Source organism: Alligator sinensis, unplaced genomic scaffold (genome assembly GCF_000455745.1).
Source record: "Alligator sinensis unplaced genomic scaffold, ASM45574v1 scaffold371_1, whole genome shotgun sequence".
Classification (NCBI taxonomy): domain Eukaryota; kingdom Metazoa; phylum Chordata; order Crocodylia; family Alligatoridae; genus Alligator; species Alligator sinensis.
In genome coordinates, this window is record NW_005842262.1 from 802137 (window position 1) to 821293 (window position 19157).

The 19157-nt window shown below is 43.6% G+C and overlaps 1 protein-coding gene across 4 annotated transcripts in view; it reads left to right on the top strand.

Annotated features, from left to right (window-relative positions):
- SMC2 (structural maintenance of chromosomes 2) overlaps positions 1–19157 on the top strand; it is a 40595-nt gene that overhangs the window by 287 nt on the left and 21151 nt on the right. For 2 of the 4 annotated variants that reach the window (XM_025208994.1, XM_025208997.1), the window contains exons 2-13: positions 1041–1282; positions 2524–2673; positions 4023–4145; positions 6351–6389; positions 6612–6722; positions 8003–8047; positions 8531–8764; positions 10334–10483; positions 12615–12848; positions 15279–15438; positions 17912–18029; positions 18424–18562. In XM_025208994.1, coding sequence (XP_025064779.1) covers positions 1115–1282; positions 2524–2673; positions 4023–4145; positions 6351–6389; positions 6612–6722; positions 8003–8047; positions 8531–8764; positions 10334–10483; positions 12615–12848; positions 15279–15438; positions 17912–18029; positions 18424–18562 — 1671 coding nt within the window. In that variant the 5' untranslated portion in view covers positions 1041–1114. Of the gene's footprint in view, positions 1–168; positions 187–1040; positions 1283–2523; positions 2674–4022; positions 4146–6350; positions 6390–6611; positions 6723–8002; positions 8048–8530; positions 8765–10333; positions 10484–12614; positions 12849–15278; positions 15439–17911; positions 18030–18423; positions 18563–19157 lie in introns of those variants that run through there. The other 2 variants (XM_025208995.1, XM_025208996.1) reach the window with 2 other exon arrangements.

Sequence of the window (19157 nt, forward strand, 5' to 3'; positions counted from 1 at the left end):
CTCCGCTGGGCGCCAAAATTTGGGCTAGGCGACGGACGGGGGCGGTGGCGGTGGCAGGTGAGGGGGGCTGGGCCCGCGGGCAGCGGGGTGGGGGGGAGCCGCCTCCGGTTTGGGGACCCCGCGGGGCCGCGGCCGCCGTTCTGAGGGCGCCCGTGCGCAGCCGGCATGAGCCGTGCACGAGTTGAGGTGCGTGCAGGTAGGCAAGGTCCTGTGGGCAGGTGTGATGTCTTTTATCAGAGCAACTAAATAGTTGGGAAATTGCTCTTTGCAAGCTTGGGGTATAAACTTCCTTCTTCAGGGTGTGTATATCTATGCACTTGTGTGCGTGCGCATGTTTATGTGTGCGTGTGTGTGAACCCGAAAGCTTGCTTAATAAATATTCTCCAACTATTTGGGTTGGTCTAATAAAAGATATCAGATTCACCCAAGGAACATTGTCTGCCTGTGTATATAATATGTATGCATACGTGTGTGTGTGTGTGTTTCATTTACAGTGGTGTAGGTTGTAGCCGTGTTGGTTGAAGGTCATCGACAGACAAGGTTCTTTGGGTGAATCTGATATCGGAGATAACAGATTCACCCAAAGGACCTTGTCTGTCTGTTTAATTTATGAACTTGTTATTTCAGCAAACCCCTAACAATGTGTAGAGTCACGCTGCGCTCTGAATGCAGACAGGCGTCCACAACATGCTCACTGTTAAAGGAAAAATAAGTCGGCTTTGCCCTCTTCAGGAAGATGATTGTCTTGAGGGTTTTTTTCCCCCAGCAGCTGTATGTCTTTGCTGAGAAACATTCATGAGGCATGAATCCATACATGTTTTATTGTAAATAACAGCTTGGGGGAGAGGGCCTTTGCCCTTTGTTGGACGAATGTCAATGTAATGTTTGGGCAGCACCCTGATGACTTCCCTGCCTGAGGAAGCAACTACCATTGTCTGCTAGGGCGGCATTGTAACCTTTTCCATTTGCTTTGTGCTTTTGATTCTGTTGAATGCACTCTGTTTTAATTCAGTCTGCTTTTGTTGTTTTGAAACCTGCAGCACTATAAATTGGAGAGCTTTCCTCATCCCCCTTGAAGGGAGGCTTGGCATGGTCCTTCCGAGAGACAGAAAAGATGCATGTCAAGTCAATTATCCTTGAGGGATTCAAGTCCTATGCCCAGAGGACAGAAATCAATGGCTTTGACCCGCTGTTCAATGCTATCACTGGCTTAAATGGCAGCGGCAAGTCCAATATCCTGGATTCCATCTGTTTCCTGTTGGGCATCTCCAACCTATCTCAGGTAAAGAGCAAGATGAAACATACATGGTTCTGAATGACCATGAGCAACAGTAACGTTTCTCCTTGTTGAATAGGATCATCAGGCAGTATCCTTTTCCCCCTTCACAGAATGTGTGGCTGGCTTTACTGTTTTGTTTTGTTTTTTTAATTAAAATGAGGAAGATTGACACTTCCTCTTCTGCACTCTGTGAAGATTAAAATTTTTCAATCCAAATCGGAGGATTCTATTAAGTAAAAATGATGATGTGATCATTGCTGACGCCTCATTAGCAAGATTGCATTACAGTCAGGCATAGAGTGCGTCCTTATCAAGGAATGTTGCAGCTGCTAACAATTCTTTTTCAGATGTTTTCCAGTTTGATAAACTAATGTGAATATATAGCTTTTGTAGTTGTACTAACAAAGCAATCCATTTCTCACACCATCAGGTATGATGTTTCGCCTAAGGCGGAAGTCATTTTTACCAACCGATTGTAAACTGAATGGTGGTCCCTTTTACTTCGCTTAGTTTTTTAACATGTAAAAATAATATAATTAGCTTGTAATAATGATAGCAATTAATTAGTATGCAGTCTGCAACCTAGAGCCATGGGACAAAAGTAGCAGAAGATTGAAATCATAACGTTTTTATAAAATAGAAATACAAAAGCAGATTAGGATACTAACTCATTTCCTTATTATGCATGTGGGAATCTCTGGAGAATACTGTTAAATGATGATTTTTTTTTTTTTTAGCAAAAGAGGCTTTTTATTATTTAAAAGCAAAGAATAATAACAATTTTTAATAAGTAACACTATGCACATAGTACCATTTACGTAAGTAATATGTATGTTTAAGAAGATCTGTATCTACTTTTAGAATTGCTTAAAAGTGTGGTTTAGACTTTCATCCATTAGAACCTCGATGAATATTTAGTATAACATCTTTACAATCTCATATAGATGCCATCATGAAGAGAGCAGTGTTTTAGACTAGACCATCTTGCTGCGTATATTTATCCATTTAATTTTTTTCATTAATTTCTTATAAAAATCTTTAATTGACATATTAAAATTGGGCTGGTCTTTTGTATATTGTTTTATACTGCAGCATTTTTATACCTCCACAGTTTGTTCGTTCTTGTAAGTTACTAAGGTACATAAATCTATAGCATGCCTACTTGTCAGACATTTCAGTTGACTCCCCATTAGCTATTAATACAATGACTTTGTTAATCATTCATGTCTCTTCCATATTTTCAGGTGCGAGCATCCAATTTACAAGATTTGGTTTACAAAAATGGCCAGGCTGGAATTACTAAAGCAACTGTATCAATCACCTTTGATAATTCTGACAAGAAACAAAGTCCTCTGGGATTTGAGGCTCATGATGAGATCACTGTCACCAGGCAGGTAAGCTTTTAGCCTTTATTTGTTCAGAAATGCTTACAGATTTTTTTCATTCTTCTTGATAGAAACTGAATTCAAGATGTAAGTGTTTGCTCTTTGTTTTAGCCACTGCATGTTATACAGCAGGGATGTGCAACTCGCAGCCTGCAAAGGTTTAAGTTGCAGTCTGCAGGCTTCTGTCTAGTGGCTTCTCCCCTGCATTGCTCCTGATGCGGCCAGAGAATGGGATAGGCTGGTATGGCCTATGGGGGTCAGGGCACCTGCCACATGGTGGACTCATGCGTGGCCCAGAGACTTGCAGCATGAGACTTCCAGCTCCTTAGAATTTGGAGCATTGGCATATAGTACTGGGATGTTTTTTTCTTTTTTTCAGTTCCCTCCACTTCACTTTTTCATGCTGTTTTGCTTAATCATAAGCTTTTGTATTACAGTCTAGTCAAGAAGACAGACTGTAGCCTAGACAAGCGTTTTTAAAATGTGTTTCTGTTTTCAAGTTCGTGAACTTGTGCAATTAACAATATTTTCAGAGTGAATTTAGTGATGGAAACGTAAAAAAAATTAAGCTAAAGAACTAAAGAAACATGGTAACTCATTGTCTATTGTGGACTTTACATTACAACATTTTAATTACATTTTATATTAATAAAGACTTCACTTCCTTAAATAAAATCATACCTAAGCTTCATAAAGAGTATTCCTTGAATAACCTTCATTTCCCATAGAGGAAATGAAATGTTCTCTTTTTTGCCTCTTCCTTTTCCCTTTTAATTTTTGTAGCTGTGGTAATATAGTGAACTATCCACTTAGTAGGCTGAATTAACTTATGCACAGAATAGTTGAGGTACAGACAAGAGCACAACAAGCTTTCCTACTGTCTTGGTGTTCTTTGACCTGACCTGACCTGAATGGAATATTTGTAGAAGGGATTTGGTCTCTCTGACCTACATAAATGCTATCTGAAAAACTGTTGGCCAGTTTAGTTAGTTGTGGTGATAGTAGTGTGTGTTTTTCTGGTATGATGCTTATTCTTTAGAACGAAGAAGCTTCATCTTGCTTTTAACTGAAGAGATTTTGCCAGAATATTTCTCTTGGTGGTTTGCTTTCTCTCTCACTCTTGGAGTTAGAAGATTGGTAGTTAGAAGAATTTCAAAATGCTTCTTCCTACAGTTGGTAGGGTATGTTTGATCACCGTATTTTGTAGTTTCATTAATTCCCTTGCAGAGCATTGAAACTTCAATTTTCTATATACTGAGATTCTCTTTCTCTCATGTACTGTGTTGCAGTTGATAGTCTCAAATTGTAAGGCCTTTTTTATTCATCCTTTCATTTTCTGTCCCCCTCCTTTCCTTGAGGTTGTCATTGGAGGCAAAAATAAGTACCTAATCAATGGTGTGAATGCAAACAACACTCGAGTACAGGATCTCTTCTGTTCTGTGGGACTCAATGTCAACAACCCTCACTTCCTCATTATGCAGGTATTGTATGGATATTCCTAAAAAACTTTTGTTTCTACATTTGGAAAATTTGTTGTACTTTCAGAACATTTTAAGGGCATTTAATTTTCCAATTCAAATTTGGAAGAGGATATGCTTGATCAAGTGGAAAACCACAAATGTCCAGTAAAAATAAGTATTGAAACCTTACCTGCACATCAGAGCTTGCTTGCAGCTGCCAGTCCATCTCTCCCTAAGAGAGTTCATTTTCTCATGCTTTTAGAGAAGATCTTATATATCCTTGTATTCCCTTAAAATAAATGTCTGCATTCAAGCCAGATAGGCAACTCCTAATTCAAATATTAGCTTGATTGAGCAATCAGTAGGGCCCGGTGTAAATTGTAGACCCAGCTTGCTAGTATTATGGCGGGGATCACCATTTTTGTACCTAGGTTATGGCACCCCTTCCCCCACGATTGGGCCACAATACTAATGATCGGGCTGGGGAAGCTGGACTCACCTGGCATTGCATCTGGCACCTAGCAGACCCCAGCCCAGGCTAACTTGCCTAGCATTGCAGTGGCTCAGTGGTGCCCACAGCCAACAAACTCACTATGCTAGGCAAGTTCAGCCAGACTAGGACCCCTCATGCTCCAGTTCCTTCCCCTCTCCCTGCCCATTTTGCAACCCTTTGTTGGGTGTGGGCTGCTGCCACTGCAATACATGGCGAGTTCAGCTGGGCTGGGACCCCCCGCATGCGAGTGAGGCAGGTGGGTGGGGCTGGAGTTCTGGTGGCATTGCTAGCATGTGGAAAGGCCGCAGCCCAGCTGAACTTGCTTGGCATCATGGTGGCTTGGCAGCGCCCACAGCCAAGGGTTGCAAGGTGAGCAGCAGAGTGGGCTGAAGCACAGATGGCTCCTGCCCCTGTCCCCCATTGTGTTCCCCACACAGGAGCCCCACTGGACCAGCGCTGGGTAGGAGGGGCGGGGACTGGGTGCTGCTCAGTGGGGTAGGGACTAGGGCACCCCCACGACTATGGAGGCGTTGCACTTTTGCAGCAAAATGCCACGATACAGCCGTTTGCTGGGGAACTTCTCAGCAAGTGGCCATATCATGGTATTTCATTGCAAACCACATTTTTCATGAAAATAACTTAATTTCATGATTTTCACGAAAAATGTGAAATTGGGATTTAAACCAGGCCCTAGAATCAATCTCAGAGATGATCGGGGTATAACAAGGAAAGACTGAAAAGGCAAAGACTCTTCAGTTTGGGAAGGAGAAGACTCGTGGTGAAGGGAAGGAGAGGAATATGAGCTCCATAAATCATGAAGGGTATAAAGTGAATGGGGAATTGTTATTTCTCAAGTCCTAAAATAGAGAAATGAAAGAATCCCTACTGCAATTATCAGGAGGTGGGTTTAAAACAAACAATAGGAAATACTTTCTACATGGTGCATAGTTAACTTTTGACATTTCATTCATTGCCCCAAGAAGTTGTATAGGCAAACATGTAACCAGGTTTAAAACATGACTTAGTTGAAATCATGGAGGACAGGTCTGCTGGGAGCTATTAAACAGAATACTCAAGAATGTATCCTAAAACCAGTGATGGGTGATGCCAGGGAGAGTCTGACAGGGAATGGATCGCTCCAGACATTTTCTGTTCATATCAAGGACATCTCCTTGTATAGCCAATTAGCAAAGCAAAAGCTGACTAACTAAAAAGACAGTGATAAATCTCAACAAAGAGCAAAGAAATGCTTCCAATGCTTTTTAAAATAATTACAAAAAATGAACTAGTAACTGATTAAAAGCTTCTTTTTCAGGAAATACAATTGTTTTGATTTCATTTAACACCAATATGCAGCTTTGCATAGACTACACCTTTTATTACAAAAGCTTTCATATGTTGCCTGACACATCTCTTTACAATCAACATGTGACCCCAAAACTTACGCTGGATCTCTTAATGACTAGCTGATTTTGAACAGAGTGTGAGCACAATATAACTAATCGTTGTAACTGGATATAGGCTAACAGTCGAAACACAATTGTAAGATACAGTATGTCAGCTTAACAACTTACAGGGCACCAACCGATTGAGATTTGTATTTAAACATTTTAGAATGGTATGTAACAGGAGGGGGTAGGAAGGGGTTATTTTTCATAGAAGTTAGTTTATTTTTTTAAATGATTTTTCTACCTTTAGAAAGGGTCATAATCATTTTCCCTTTGTATTACTAGGGTCGAATTACAAAAGTTCTAAATATGAAGCCTCCAGAGGTAAGAACTCCACAGACATGCCTTTTTTCACTCCCTTCCCCTTTTCTCGGTATCTTCTTTATATCCGTCAGATTATGACCTTACTGCTTGCTTGGGACTTCAGTATCAGTATTTTGAAGAAAGGTGTGGAGGGAAGCTATATATGAATGAGTTAGTAATTTAGCTTTTTTATTAGCAGTACACTAATGGTTTTGAAGCTATTTCATAAAACTTTTATTTCAGATTTTAGCTATGATTGAAGAAGCAGCTGGTACCAGAATGTATGAATGCAAGAAAATAGCTGCTCAGAAAACCATAGAGAAGAAGGAGGCAAAACTGAAAGAAATTCAAACGGTACTGTGTGTGTTGCTCAAGGTTTTTTTTTTTTAATAGTTTTACAACAATTGAATAACTTCAAAAATGGCATATTTATAATCTGTGGAACATTTTCCTGTTCTATCCAAAACTGTGTAGAGGTGTTCAATTTGGTAATAATTCTAATATAATAAAAGCCTTACCACTTCTGTTTGTCTGTCAGTAATGCTCCAAGCCAACTGCACATGTGTGGCCCAGAGCCTTAGGACAGGCAGAGGTGGAGGCTGAGACAGGCAGAGCCAGTCTGTTCCTGGTGTGGCACCCTACGGCTGCATGCCACAGCCCCCCTGCATGCCACTTCCCCCGCACACCCTCTGCCACACCCTAGGGCCACGCCACACGCCACATGGTTGCAGCTGGCAGGCACTCCCTGCACCTTGGCCACTCCCCATGCCATGGGCCTGCCTTGCCACACATCCATGCACCCTGTGCCACAGCCCAGGGCAAGCCCCGTGCCACGTGACTGCAGCTGGAAGGCATCCCCCCTGCCATAGCCATTTCCCATGCCAACCCCTGCAGCCGTGCATGCCATCCCTTGCACACCGCACCCCCCCCACCGCATGCTCCACCCCACCCCGGGGTCAGTCCCCATGCCACATGGCCACAGCTGGGGTGTGTCATGCTCCCCATGACACACCTCGCTGCCACGGGACAACACCCCCCTGCCTTCCCCCCACAGCCTCACGCCACACCTCCCTGCGTGCTCTGTGCTACACTCGAGCTGCTTCCCACACCACACGGCCACAGCCAGCAGGTGCTCCCCACACCATGCCCCGTGGTCACACACCACCCTCTATGCGGCCATGTGCCCCACCCCCCATGCACCCTGTGACACTCTGGGGCCGCTCCCCACGCCACATTCTGCCCCACGGCTGTGTGCCATGCCCCTCGCTCGCCCTGCGCCACTCCCCACGCCACCTAGCCATCGAGCACTTCGTGCGTCATAGCCACTCCTTGTGCTACACCTGGTGGTTACATGCTACCCTATCCCTATGCACCCTTGTGCCACACCTCGTGCGCGGACTGGTGTAGAGCTGGGCTGGACCCAGAGCAGCAGCGGGGGGGTGGAGGAGCAGGACAAGTCCCAGAGTGGGGATGGGAAGGGTGGGGAGGGGCTGGACCCAGAGCAGTGGGGGAAGGGCGCAGGGCCAGACACTGGTCTTTGTCCCCGGCCCCCCACCCTGTCATACATGATGGGCATTTTGCTAGTTTAGAAGAATTATTAAGAACTGCAACAAACATTCTGTTTTGTGTTTCAGATTTTAGAAGAGGAGATCACACCAACCCTCCAGAAACTGAAAGAGGTATTGAAAATACACAGGAAAAAGGAGGCGGAGGTTGACTTTTAAACAAAATTAGTTAGGGTGGGTGAAGTTACCCTAAAGGCTGGTTTCTGGGGTACTGGAAAATGGAATAACTCTGTTGATTAACCTGTTTTCAAAATGAATGGAATGTGTGTCAACTGTATTTCACATTAAAATGTATTCATACCAGTAGTGTGAAGTGCTTTAATGTGTTAACCATGTTGTAGAGATCCTGCTTGGTTTTTGAATGTCTGATTATGATGTGGGCCATTTAGGGCCTGCCAGAAATTGCGAAAATACTAGAACAGTATCGTAAGATGAGGCAGTATATTGGCCTTTTAAAAAGATAGCTACACACATTGTTAACATAAAACAGTCTGTTCCATTAGCATCTTTTACTAGTATCTTGTTAAATAGGCTTGTGACACTTATTTTTCCTTAAAATCTTAATATCTTCTTTTTATTGATTGCCCTTTCTTTCAGGAACGATCATCCTATTTGGAATACCAAAAAGTAACGCGAGAGATAGAACACTTAAGCCGCCTTTATATTGCATATCAGTTTGTTCTGGCTGAAGAAACTAAAGTACGCTCTGCAGAGGAGTTAAAGGAAATGCAGGCAAATATAGCAAAACTTCAGGATTCAATGGCTGAAAATGAGAAGAAGATAAAAGAACTTAACAAAGAAGTAGCAGAGATGGAAAAGAAAAGAGATAAGGTAAGTGGGAAAATTCAAAGTGTGCTTACGTTCAATTAGATTAATCAACTATAATAATATTTCTGTGGATGTTCCTTTCAGCTGTGTTTATTTTTGGATTGCATGCCATTGACTGTAATCTTTAGCTATTGCATGAAAGGGGCACTATACATTTCATAATTATACTTCCATATGAAACATTTTTACCTGCTCTTGCTACAAAAAAATACCTAGTAGACCATTTGAGAGAGAACCTTTATTTATTTTTTTTCTTTGTGATTTGGTGATAGTCTTTTTCATCTCTTTGTTTTGTGGGTCTTTCAGAAGACTTCATTTAAAAAAGAAAAAAAGAAGGTTATAGACTACAAAAAACTGACAGATGGATTTGCTTTGCAGTGCTTAAAGTAGTTTTCCCTTACATCAGCTGACTAGATCTCTATGTAATGAATGAGAATGATACCGTTTATAACGAGGAATAAAATAACTGATACTTAAGCTCACAAACACCTAGAACAGGAATAGGTAACCCCTGGCATGGGTGCCAGAGCATGGCGCACGAAGGCATTTTGCTTGGCACGCATGCCTCGGGGCAGATGGTGGAGAAGGGGCCAGGGCTGCACTGCCACAACAAGGATTGGGCCCCTCCTGGCTACCCTGCTGTCTGCCCCTAGCATACCAACATACAAGTTAAGGTGAGTGTTGAGTGTTTTTGGTATTCTGCCCAAAAAAGTTGCCAACCGCTGACCTAAAATGTTTGGTTAGCTCAGTAGTCCTTAACCTTTTTAGACTTGAGACACTCCTCCATAACTTTTCGGAACTAAGTGGCACCTCATTTCAAAACCTGACTGACTTATAGCAGTGCTTGACTCCTTGCAGAGTGGCTGGAGAGGGGAATAGCCAGGGAGGGTCTGAGCATGAGCCTGTGCTTATCTGCTTATCTCGCACATTATGGCACCTCTGAGTGTCCCAGTATCCCACTTGAGAATCGCCGAGTTACACTAATGGCCCAAAATCTGCGGAAGAGTGATATTAGGTGCAGACTCGTTCTTACAATTTTTGTTCTGCACATCTGTTACAAATAGGAACATCAGTGTTAAATTAGCATTTATTCAGTGAATACATGTAAATACGTTTACTTGCATGCGTAAGTCATTGTGGAATTAGAGCATTATTCAGGAGGCATTCATATTCAAATACTGCAAAAGTGTTTTCATTTATAAGACTGATTATTCTTGCTTCTATGAAAGAAGAGCTGCCCAACTGAGCAGAAAATGCCTGAAAAGGATTTTATTAAGGGAAAGAAATGTCACAGTGCAGAATAAACAAATGAAAATCCTTCTTGATCCACTGGAAAATAAGTAATTCTCTAATGTACCAGTCCCCATTTTTATTTATTGGGGGAGGCGAAGTATTTGTTTACTTTGGCTTGTAATGAATAGGAACTGAAAGTTTGGGCAAATATGACGTAGCAGCTGATACACAGCAAATAGGTTTTTTGTTGCCCCTCTCCCTCACCCACCATTTGTATTTTGATAGCCTTTTTTAAATATCAGTTGCATTTTCCTGTGTCTCCTGTTCTCCGGTTTGTAGGAAGTCGGTGGTGTACTTCGCGCACTAGAAGATGCTCTTACAGAAGTTCAGAGAGTTGATACTAAAGCACAAAGTGCCCTTGATCTCAAGAAGCAGAACTTAAAAGGTGAAGAAAATAAACGCAAAGAACTGGTAAAAAGTATGGAGGAGGTAAGCACAAACAGCAAGACCTCTTAATTTACCTAACATTAGTACACTGCTTTTTCAGTGACCCTCTCCCCCACTCCTCCAAAAAACCCAGCAACTGCAGGTGAATGCTTTTTATACTTTTTGTAGTGTGTATCCAAGAGGTAGAAGAGCTTTGATATCGGGTTCGTAGTGTGTTTAACATAAGGGCCATAGTAGGATACAAATATAGAATAGAGGGGGCATTATCTCTTTACATTAAACTAAATTATATATATACAATTGGCTAAACTTCTAAATTTGCCATTTTGGGGTTTATTTCCTCCCAATATTTCATAGATTTCATAGACATTAGGGCTGGAAGGGACCTCGGAAGATCATCAAGTCCAGCCCCCTGCCTGAAAGGCAAGAAGTCAGCTGGAGTCATAGGATCCCAGCAAGATAAGCATCCAATTTACTCTTGAAGGTGTTCAATGTAGGTGCTTGAACGACCTCCGGTGGCAGGCTATTCCAGACCTTGGGAGCTTGGACAGTAAAGAAATTCTTCCTAATGTCCAGCCTGAAACGGTCTTGCAGGAGTTTATAACTGTTCGACCTTGTCATCCCTTGGGGCGCTCTGGTGAACAAACGTTCACCCAGATACTGGTGGTCACCCCTGATAAACTTGTAGGTGGCCATCAGATAACCCCTGAGCCTGCGCTTTTCCAGGCTAAAGACCCCGTAGCTCTCAGTCTGTCGTCGTAAGGTCTATTTTCCTGACCTCTGATCACGCATGTAGCTCTTCTCTGGACTCTCTCAAGCTTCTCCACATCCTTTTTGAATTGTGGGGCCCAAAACTGGACGCAGTACTCCAGCTGCGACCTCACCAAGGCCGAGTACAAGGGGAGAATGATGTCCCGGGATTTGCTTGAGAAGCATCTATGGATGCAAGCCAATGTTTTGGTCGCTTTACTAGCCGCAGCATCGCATTGCAGGCTCATGTTCATCTTGTGGTCAATGGTGATCTCAAGTCTCTTTCTTCCATAGTGCTAGCCAGCGTAGCACTGCCAAGCCTATAAGGATGCTGCAGGATCTTCCTCCCAAGGTGGAGAACCTTGCATTTTTCAGTGTTAAACACCATCAGGTTCTCATCTGCCCATTTGCTGAGCCTGTCCAGGTCAGCCTGGATCGCCCTCCTGTGTTCAGGTGTGGATGCTTTGTCCCAAAGTTTGGTGTCATCGGCGAACTTGGCCAGGCCGCTTTTGACTCCAATGTCCACATCATTAATGAAGATGTTGAACAATATGGGTCCATGGACAGAGCTTTGGGGGACCCCACTGGTCACAGGGCACCATGACGATTGACTTCCGCCAATTACCACCCTCTGGGTTCGACCACGGAGCCAGGTTCCCAACCAGTGAATCGTGGTGGACCCAAGGCCATAATTGGCCAGTTTCGCCAAGAGGTGATCATAGGATACCAGATCAAAGGCTTTTTTGAAGTCAAGATATATGACATCAATCTCTTCTCCCTTGTCCAGGTGATAGGTCACCTGGTCGTAAAAAGAAATGAGATTGGTCAAGCAAGACCTACCCACAACAAACCAGTGCTGGCTATCCCTCAGGATATTGGCTGGGAAAGATTTCTTTTTAACGTGGTTCATTTATTTTATTGTATAAACATTTATGTTCCCAGTAGGAGGCTGGTAGGTATATATTTGAAAAGAACAGGCTCCTCTTTGCTAAATTTTTAATTGAGTTTAGTGAGGATCACAATAACTTAACGTTGCTTGATAAGGTGTGGATGTTCCAAAGTTCAAATGAAACACTGTCAGTATTCACGTTTTGTCACTTCTTTTTTTACCTTGTTACTGCTAGTAGTTGTTCTTAAGAATGTTATAATTGACAGAGAATAGAGAGAGAATATTTTTCCTCTTGTCTTTTGCATTTGACCTGCACTTGATCCATGTCCCCTGTTTGTGTTGATCTCTTTTATAACGGGAGCAAGTAAACACTTAACAGATGTGAAGATGTGACTCTTAGTTCAAAAACTGGCAAGGGGACTTGGGAACTGAAGATCTGATGCTAATTGTAATTGTTTTTTAAATGGTCAGGTTTCAAGTTGATCAGTACCATCTTAAGTGTATTTGACAGATGTTTTTCTTTTTTTGCTCAAGGATTCCAAAGCTTTAGTGGCAAAGGAGAAAGAAGTAATAAAGATGCAAGATGGGCTTGATGCTCTTCAGGAGGCAAATACAAAAGACACAGAGGCTCTAGCTGTGGCACAACAACATTTTAATGCTGTGTCTGCTGGTCTGTCCAGCAACGAAGATGGTGAAGCAGCTACTTTAGCTGAACAAATGATGACCTGCAAAAATGATATCAGTAAAACGGAAACAGAGGCTAAACAGGTAAGAATAAAAGCTGAGCCTGTCCCAGGTGAGCATTAAGGCTTTTATGAATCTTGCTGTACAGAGGTTTTCCAGCAACATTAAGTTTGGGTTATTAAAAAAGGGCTAAGAGAGATGTTCAGCAAAAAGCTTTGCATGTTAATACGTACCATTATTTCAACTGGTATTTTGCCACAAACTGGGAGAAAATCTGTATTGGGTGGGGGTTTTTTATTATTACAATATTTGGCTTAAAAAAGGAAAGGTTGTGATGTTCCACGTGTTTGTCACCAGAAACATGAAATGTGTTTGTCTTCAAGCTGTTTTAAAAACACTAAATTTTACCATTTTAAACTGCTTTTAAAATCCTTTAGTCCACTGCATATATGAATTTCGAACTTGTAAAAATTCAGTGAGTGGCCTCAGTCTGCAACAGGCCTTTTTATTGATCTGAGTTCTTAATTAAGGATGGAAGAAACTCTGAATGTCATATTTTGGGTCAAGTCATTTGGATTTATGGCAAGGGCATGTTTTCATTTTTCTACTTTAATAGCAATTGGTAGAAATGTAAAGCTGGAAAGGACCTCAAGAGTTCACCTAATTCAGTGGGGGCCAACTTCTTTAGTCAGACAGGCCACAAGTTGGCTCTCCACCCTCCCAGAGTGCCATAGTACACCCCTTCTGGTCTGCTTTCTGCATCCTGCCCCATCTGCCATTGTGTTGCCTGTTTCCTCTCTAATTTGCTATGCTACGCACATGGAGGTGTCCTGTGGTGTGCATTCTATAGGGTGGCCACCCTATGTCATCTATGTGCTCTGTCAGGATCAAATATACAGATGAGATTTCCACAGCCCTGCTAGGTAACCTATTCCAGTACTTAACCTCAGGGTTAGAAAGGTTTTCCTACATTGTAACTTACGGCTAGGTACAAATGTTACACTTAATGTGCATTAGGCATGTAGAAAGCATTTTAAAGCCATAACAAAAGATGTTCATGGCATTTAATGCACTTTAAAAATGGCAGATCCCTTTAAGTTAACCCTCAATAGATGTGGTATTAGACTAAAGCACATCAGGTTGGAGCACTTTTTTGAATGTCTATATCACATCCATCATGCTTCAGTGTAGATTGCATTCTGCCACCATCTTAGGGGCCCCTCACTGGGCTGCTTGCTAGCCTCAGCCAGTTCTTGTCTGTTCTAGGCAGGTACCACCCCAGTCCTGCCCCCAGGCTGTTGCAGAGAGGAGACAGAATAGGCTCTGCGCAGGTGGGCGGGAGGTTGAGGAACGGAGCCTTTCTGCTACGCAATCCCCCCCCTTCCCCACAAGCTTGTGGGCTTGGGTCTTGGTGGGGACCAGGCCAGGTCCGCACAGCAGAGAGGCTCTGTTTCCCACCGACCAACCCCATTTTTTCAGCATGGTGAAACCTGGTTGGACAGCCCTTGTCAAGTTGCTGGTGTGAGGGGTGGGGAAGGGAGCTCCCCCAGCTGCAAGGGCACCCCCCACAGCTTGCTGTCTGGGGTCTTGGGGGCAAGATGAAGTCTGGGCTAGGTCTGTGCGGTGGGGCTCCCTACCTTCTCCCCCGCCGAGTTCCTGGCACATCAAAAAGCTGGCTGGGCAGTCCTGCACTGCAGTTGTTAAGAAGTGTGGGGAGGGGTGGGGGGGAAGAGGGGTAGATCGCCTTTTATTTATTTGTTGATTCAATTCCTATAGATAGGGGGTGTCAAAGATCTGGGCTGTGGAGCCCCATCATCTTGCCCCTTGAGCTGGACCTGGGAGTTGGGTCACGCATCATGTGGGCACATACCACGTGTGGCACCTGCTCCAGGACCCATTCTGCACATGGCAACCATACAGGGCCAGTCCAGGGACACACCCTGATCCCCACATGCTCAGTCCAGTGTCTGCTGCAGCTGGTCTGGGACTGTGACTTGTGCCCCAGAATGGGTCCCATGCCATTCATCCAGCCTGCAGGGCCAGGTCAGTTTAACACCCCTGCAATAGATAAAGTAGGAATGCTTTCTGTTTTGTCAGACTTCACTAAGCATTCTTCACTGTTTTAATTTAATTCTTCACATGTAAGATGTGTCTAGTCCTCAGTGCAGAGTGTGTCCCTAATCTCATCTGAAGAAATTTAGTTTTGAAAGACCTTAGTTGAGGTCTTCCCTGCTCTATGTCCATTTATTACTCCAAGTCATTCTTCCTCTGTCCTGCCTTTTTAGATGACCCCATGCCACAAAAAAATTATTAATTAACATTATCTCCAGATTGCTAGTGCTCTGCTCTGCAGTCTCTCTAATCCACCACTGCACTACTCTTGCTGCTCAGACAATGCTATTTGTCACTGTTCTAATAACTTAAGCACACTGATTGATGTGAACATTTTAAATCTGCATTGCCATTCGGTTGCCTGGAAAGCTCCAGTTTCTACACTTGTATATTTCCCTGTAGGCTCAGATGAAGTTAAAACATGCTCAGGAAGAGTTGAAGACAAAACGAGCTGAAGTAAAAAAGATGGATGGAGGCTACAAGAAAGATAATGAAGCATTTGAAGCTGTCAAAAAGCTGAAAGATAAACTAGAAAATGAAATGAAAAAGCTAAACTATGAAGGTTTGTGCTGACTTACTGGTAGAATAACATATGGGGGAATGAAGGTGGAGATGCAAGATGACCTGGAAGAAACTTTTTACAAAGAAAGAGCTGGAAAATGCATTAAATATGGCTGGAATTAAAATGAGTACCTCTCCCATCTTAGTGGCAGTGGAGACTACACAGTGAAATAAGACAAGGAAAAGTATGTAGTCTTTTAATTTGCAGGAAGTTGATCAGTCACAATTGCAGCTCTTAGAATCATAAAAAATGAGGGTTGGAAGGGACCTCAGGAGGTCATCTAGTCCAAGCACCTACTTAAAGCAGGACCATCCCCAACTAGATCATCCCAGCCAGGGCTTTGTTGATCTGGGCCTTAAAAACCTCCACCACCTCTCTAGGTTACTTGTTACAGTGCTTCACAACCCTCCTAGTGAGAGAGGTTTTTCTAATATCCAACCTAAACCACCCTTGCTGCAACTTAAGACCGTTGCTCCTTGTTCTGTCATCTACCACCACTGAGAACAGTCTAGCTCCATCCTCTTTGGAACCCCCCTTCACGTAGTTGAAGGTTGCAATCAAATCCTCCCTCAGTTTTCTCTTCTCTAAACTTAAGCCCAGTTCCCTCAGCCGCTCCTTGGAAGTCATGTCCCCCAGCCCCCTCACCATTTTCATTGCCCTTTGCTGGACTGTCCAACTTATCCACATCCTTTCTATAGTGGTGGGTATAGGCAGTGGAAGGCTTAGCACCCCCCCACAAGTGGGTCAGCACCAGTGGCTCCAGCACTGCTGCCCAGTGCCCCCGCCTGTGCTCGTTTGCTGCCGTGCATGCAGCACCAGTGCGTGCCAGCCCTGGAACAGCCCTGTGGGAGGGAGGGGAAGGGGCAGGTCAGGTGGCTATGCTCTGCATTGCCCAGCCCCCCAAATAATATTTTCTAGTGCCACTAATGGTGGGATCCCCAAAACTGGACAACAGTACTCTAGATATGGTCTCACCAGTGTAGAACAGGGGAATAATTACTTCCCTCAATCTCCTGACAACACTCCTGCTAATGTAGCCCAGCATGCTGCTAGCTTTCTTGGCAACAAGGGCACTCTGTTGATTTATATCCAGCTTATTGTTCACTGTAACCCCCAGGTCCTTTTCTGCGGAGATGTTGCTTAGCCAGTTGGTCCCAAACCTGTAATGGTTCATGGGATTGTTCTGTCCTAAGTGCAGGAGTTTGCACTTGTCCTTGTTGAACCTCATGAGATTTCTTTTGGCCCAATCCTCCAATTTGTCTGGGTCACCCTGAATCCTACCCCTACCCTCCAGTATATTTACTACACCCTCCCAGCTTGGTGTCATCTGCAAACTTGCTACAGGTCCAATCTGTCCCATCTTCCAGATCATTAATGAAGATATTGAACAAAATTGACATTCACTTGACACTTACTTTTTTGTGTTGAAGGTAAAAAACAGGCTAGTTTTAAAAAAAAATGATAGGACTTCTTCCCCTGTGCCCTTCCCCCACCCCATCCTGCCCCAAATTTTGGGTGCTTTTAAATTTAGGTCCTGGAAGATTATTCCTCCCCCCACCCCCTGCCTGCCCATCCCCCCACACTATTCCCCTAAAATGAATCTCATTTATATTAAAACCACTTCACTCTGGTTTGGCAGGATAAATGCAATTTACACCCACTTGAAGGTTATAAGTTACACAGCTGTTTACAGTCCAAAGTAGAGCCAGAGTCTGACGGGTAAATGAAAATCCAGTCTAATGGTGGATGTATGTGCTTACCACTTCTGACATTCTTATTACTTAAATAAAAACAGAAGTGACGCCCAAGGTGTAAAAATATGTCTTAATACAGAGAGGCTTACAATATTTGCATATGCCTTTTGCTTCAAAGGTGAATTTATCAAGCCAAAAGAGTTGTAAATTGGTTTTCTATATTAATCTTCATCAGAAGCATGTATGGTGCCAAGCTCCAGTTATTGCTCTAATTACTGAATTTTGGAAGAGGGAAGGATGTTTTCAGTTAGCTCACAGTATATGAAATGTGCAGTTCCTAATATGCTTCATTTGCAAATGCTTTAAATTAGTGCCCCTGATTTAGTCTAACTCACCCCGCTCTGGATCAGAACTGGGGCTTCTCACAGGCCAGGTCCATGGGGCAGGTGGCTATGGTCGTGATGCAAACAGCAGCTACAGTGGGGCAAGCACCTGCTTTCCATGGCAGAGGCCCAAGCACAGGGTGACCAGTGGTGACCTGACCAGCAATGGCATCAACTAGCTGCAGGACTGGGTTGGCACAGCCCTCACTTGCTAGCCTTCTGCTGATGGCAGTATCCAACAGAGCCCTAGATTCTTCAGCCAGCCCCACCTCCAAATTCTTGCCTGCCAAAGGGGCACTGCAGGCTGGATGGAATGGCTCTGTGGGCTGGAGCCACCATATAGGCCGTACCTTTGATGCCCTGGACTAAATAATGGAATTTGTTTGGTTCTTTTAGACAAAAAAGAAGAAACTCTTTTGGCGAAACGGAAAGAATTGTCCTGCGATGTCAATCGGATGAGAGAGTCTTTTGAAGTTTTAATGGCCAAGTTCCCCAGGCTACAGTTTCAGTACAAGTAAGGCCTTGGAACTTATCAATGCTCATGAAACATCTGCTTAAAAATTTTGTCTTCAGAAACTTTTATGAGTCAGTGTGAATTGGGGGGCAGGACATTTGAGTATTTCTGTTGTTTCCTCCATTTCCAGTTACGAATTACATGCTCATTTTACATGACCCAACCAAAACTGACATGTCACTTAAAATAGCTCCTCCTCCTCCCCCGTTTTATCATAAATTTTCTAAATAATTCATTCACCTTTGGCCCCTAATGTTGTAACTCTCTCTATTGTTGAATTGTCTACATGAGAGCAAATGGGATGGTGGAGGGGAGTCCTCACATGCTGTATATTTCTAAAGATAGTCTGAGGGGGGAACTAGTAGACTATAATGCTGTTCTAATTTACTTTTAGAGATCCAGAAAAAAATTGGAATCCAAACCATGTAAAAGGGCTTGTTGCATCTCTTATCACTGTGAAAGATGTTTCCACAGCAACAGCTCTAGAAGTAGTAGCTGGAGGCAAACTCTATAATATAGTTGTGGACACTGAGGTATGTTTCTTACTGATCTGTATCCAAACTTCCCTGTTAAGGGGGTATGCACAACTCTATTTCAATTCAACTTCTGTCAGCACTCATGGGAGATAATGCAATGGGCTTTAACTGCCTAAGACAATAACATATTCTTTAACAGATATCTTAGGCAGTGTGCGGGCCGGGAGCGCCCCGAGCCCTTTTTTGCGCTGCACGCGGGCTATGGCCAGCAGCCCGGGCACGCGGGGGCGGAGAGGGAAGGCCTTCGCTCTGGAATTAGGCACGGACGCGTATCGGTAGTTTAAAAGATTGTTTACTTACACCGAGATGGCAGTGGTGTAGGCTGGAAAGCTTGATTAAGTTGCAGTTACAGACAGACACAACACAGACGGTCTCGTGGAGGTTGCTAGGCTCCACGGTGCAGAGCTCCGGATGCTCTGGGTGAACAGGCCACCAATGTAGAAATCGTAAATACGTCTTATATTAGTCGCGCTCGAAGACGGGAAGAGGTGGGCGGTGGATCAGGCCGCCACGCTCCTCTGGATCTCACACAGGGTTTCTATTACCCTGCCGTGTACCCAGAGTCCCCACGAGATGGATGTGGAGTCCTCTT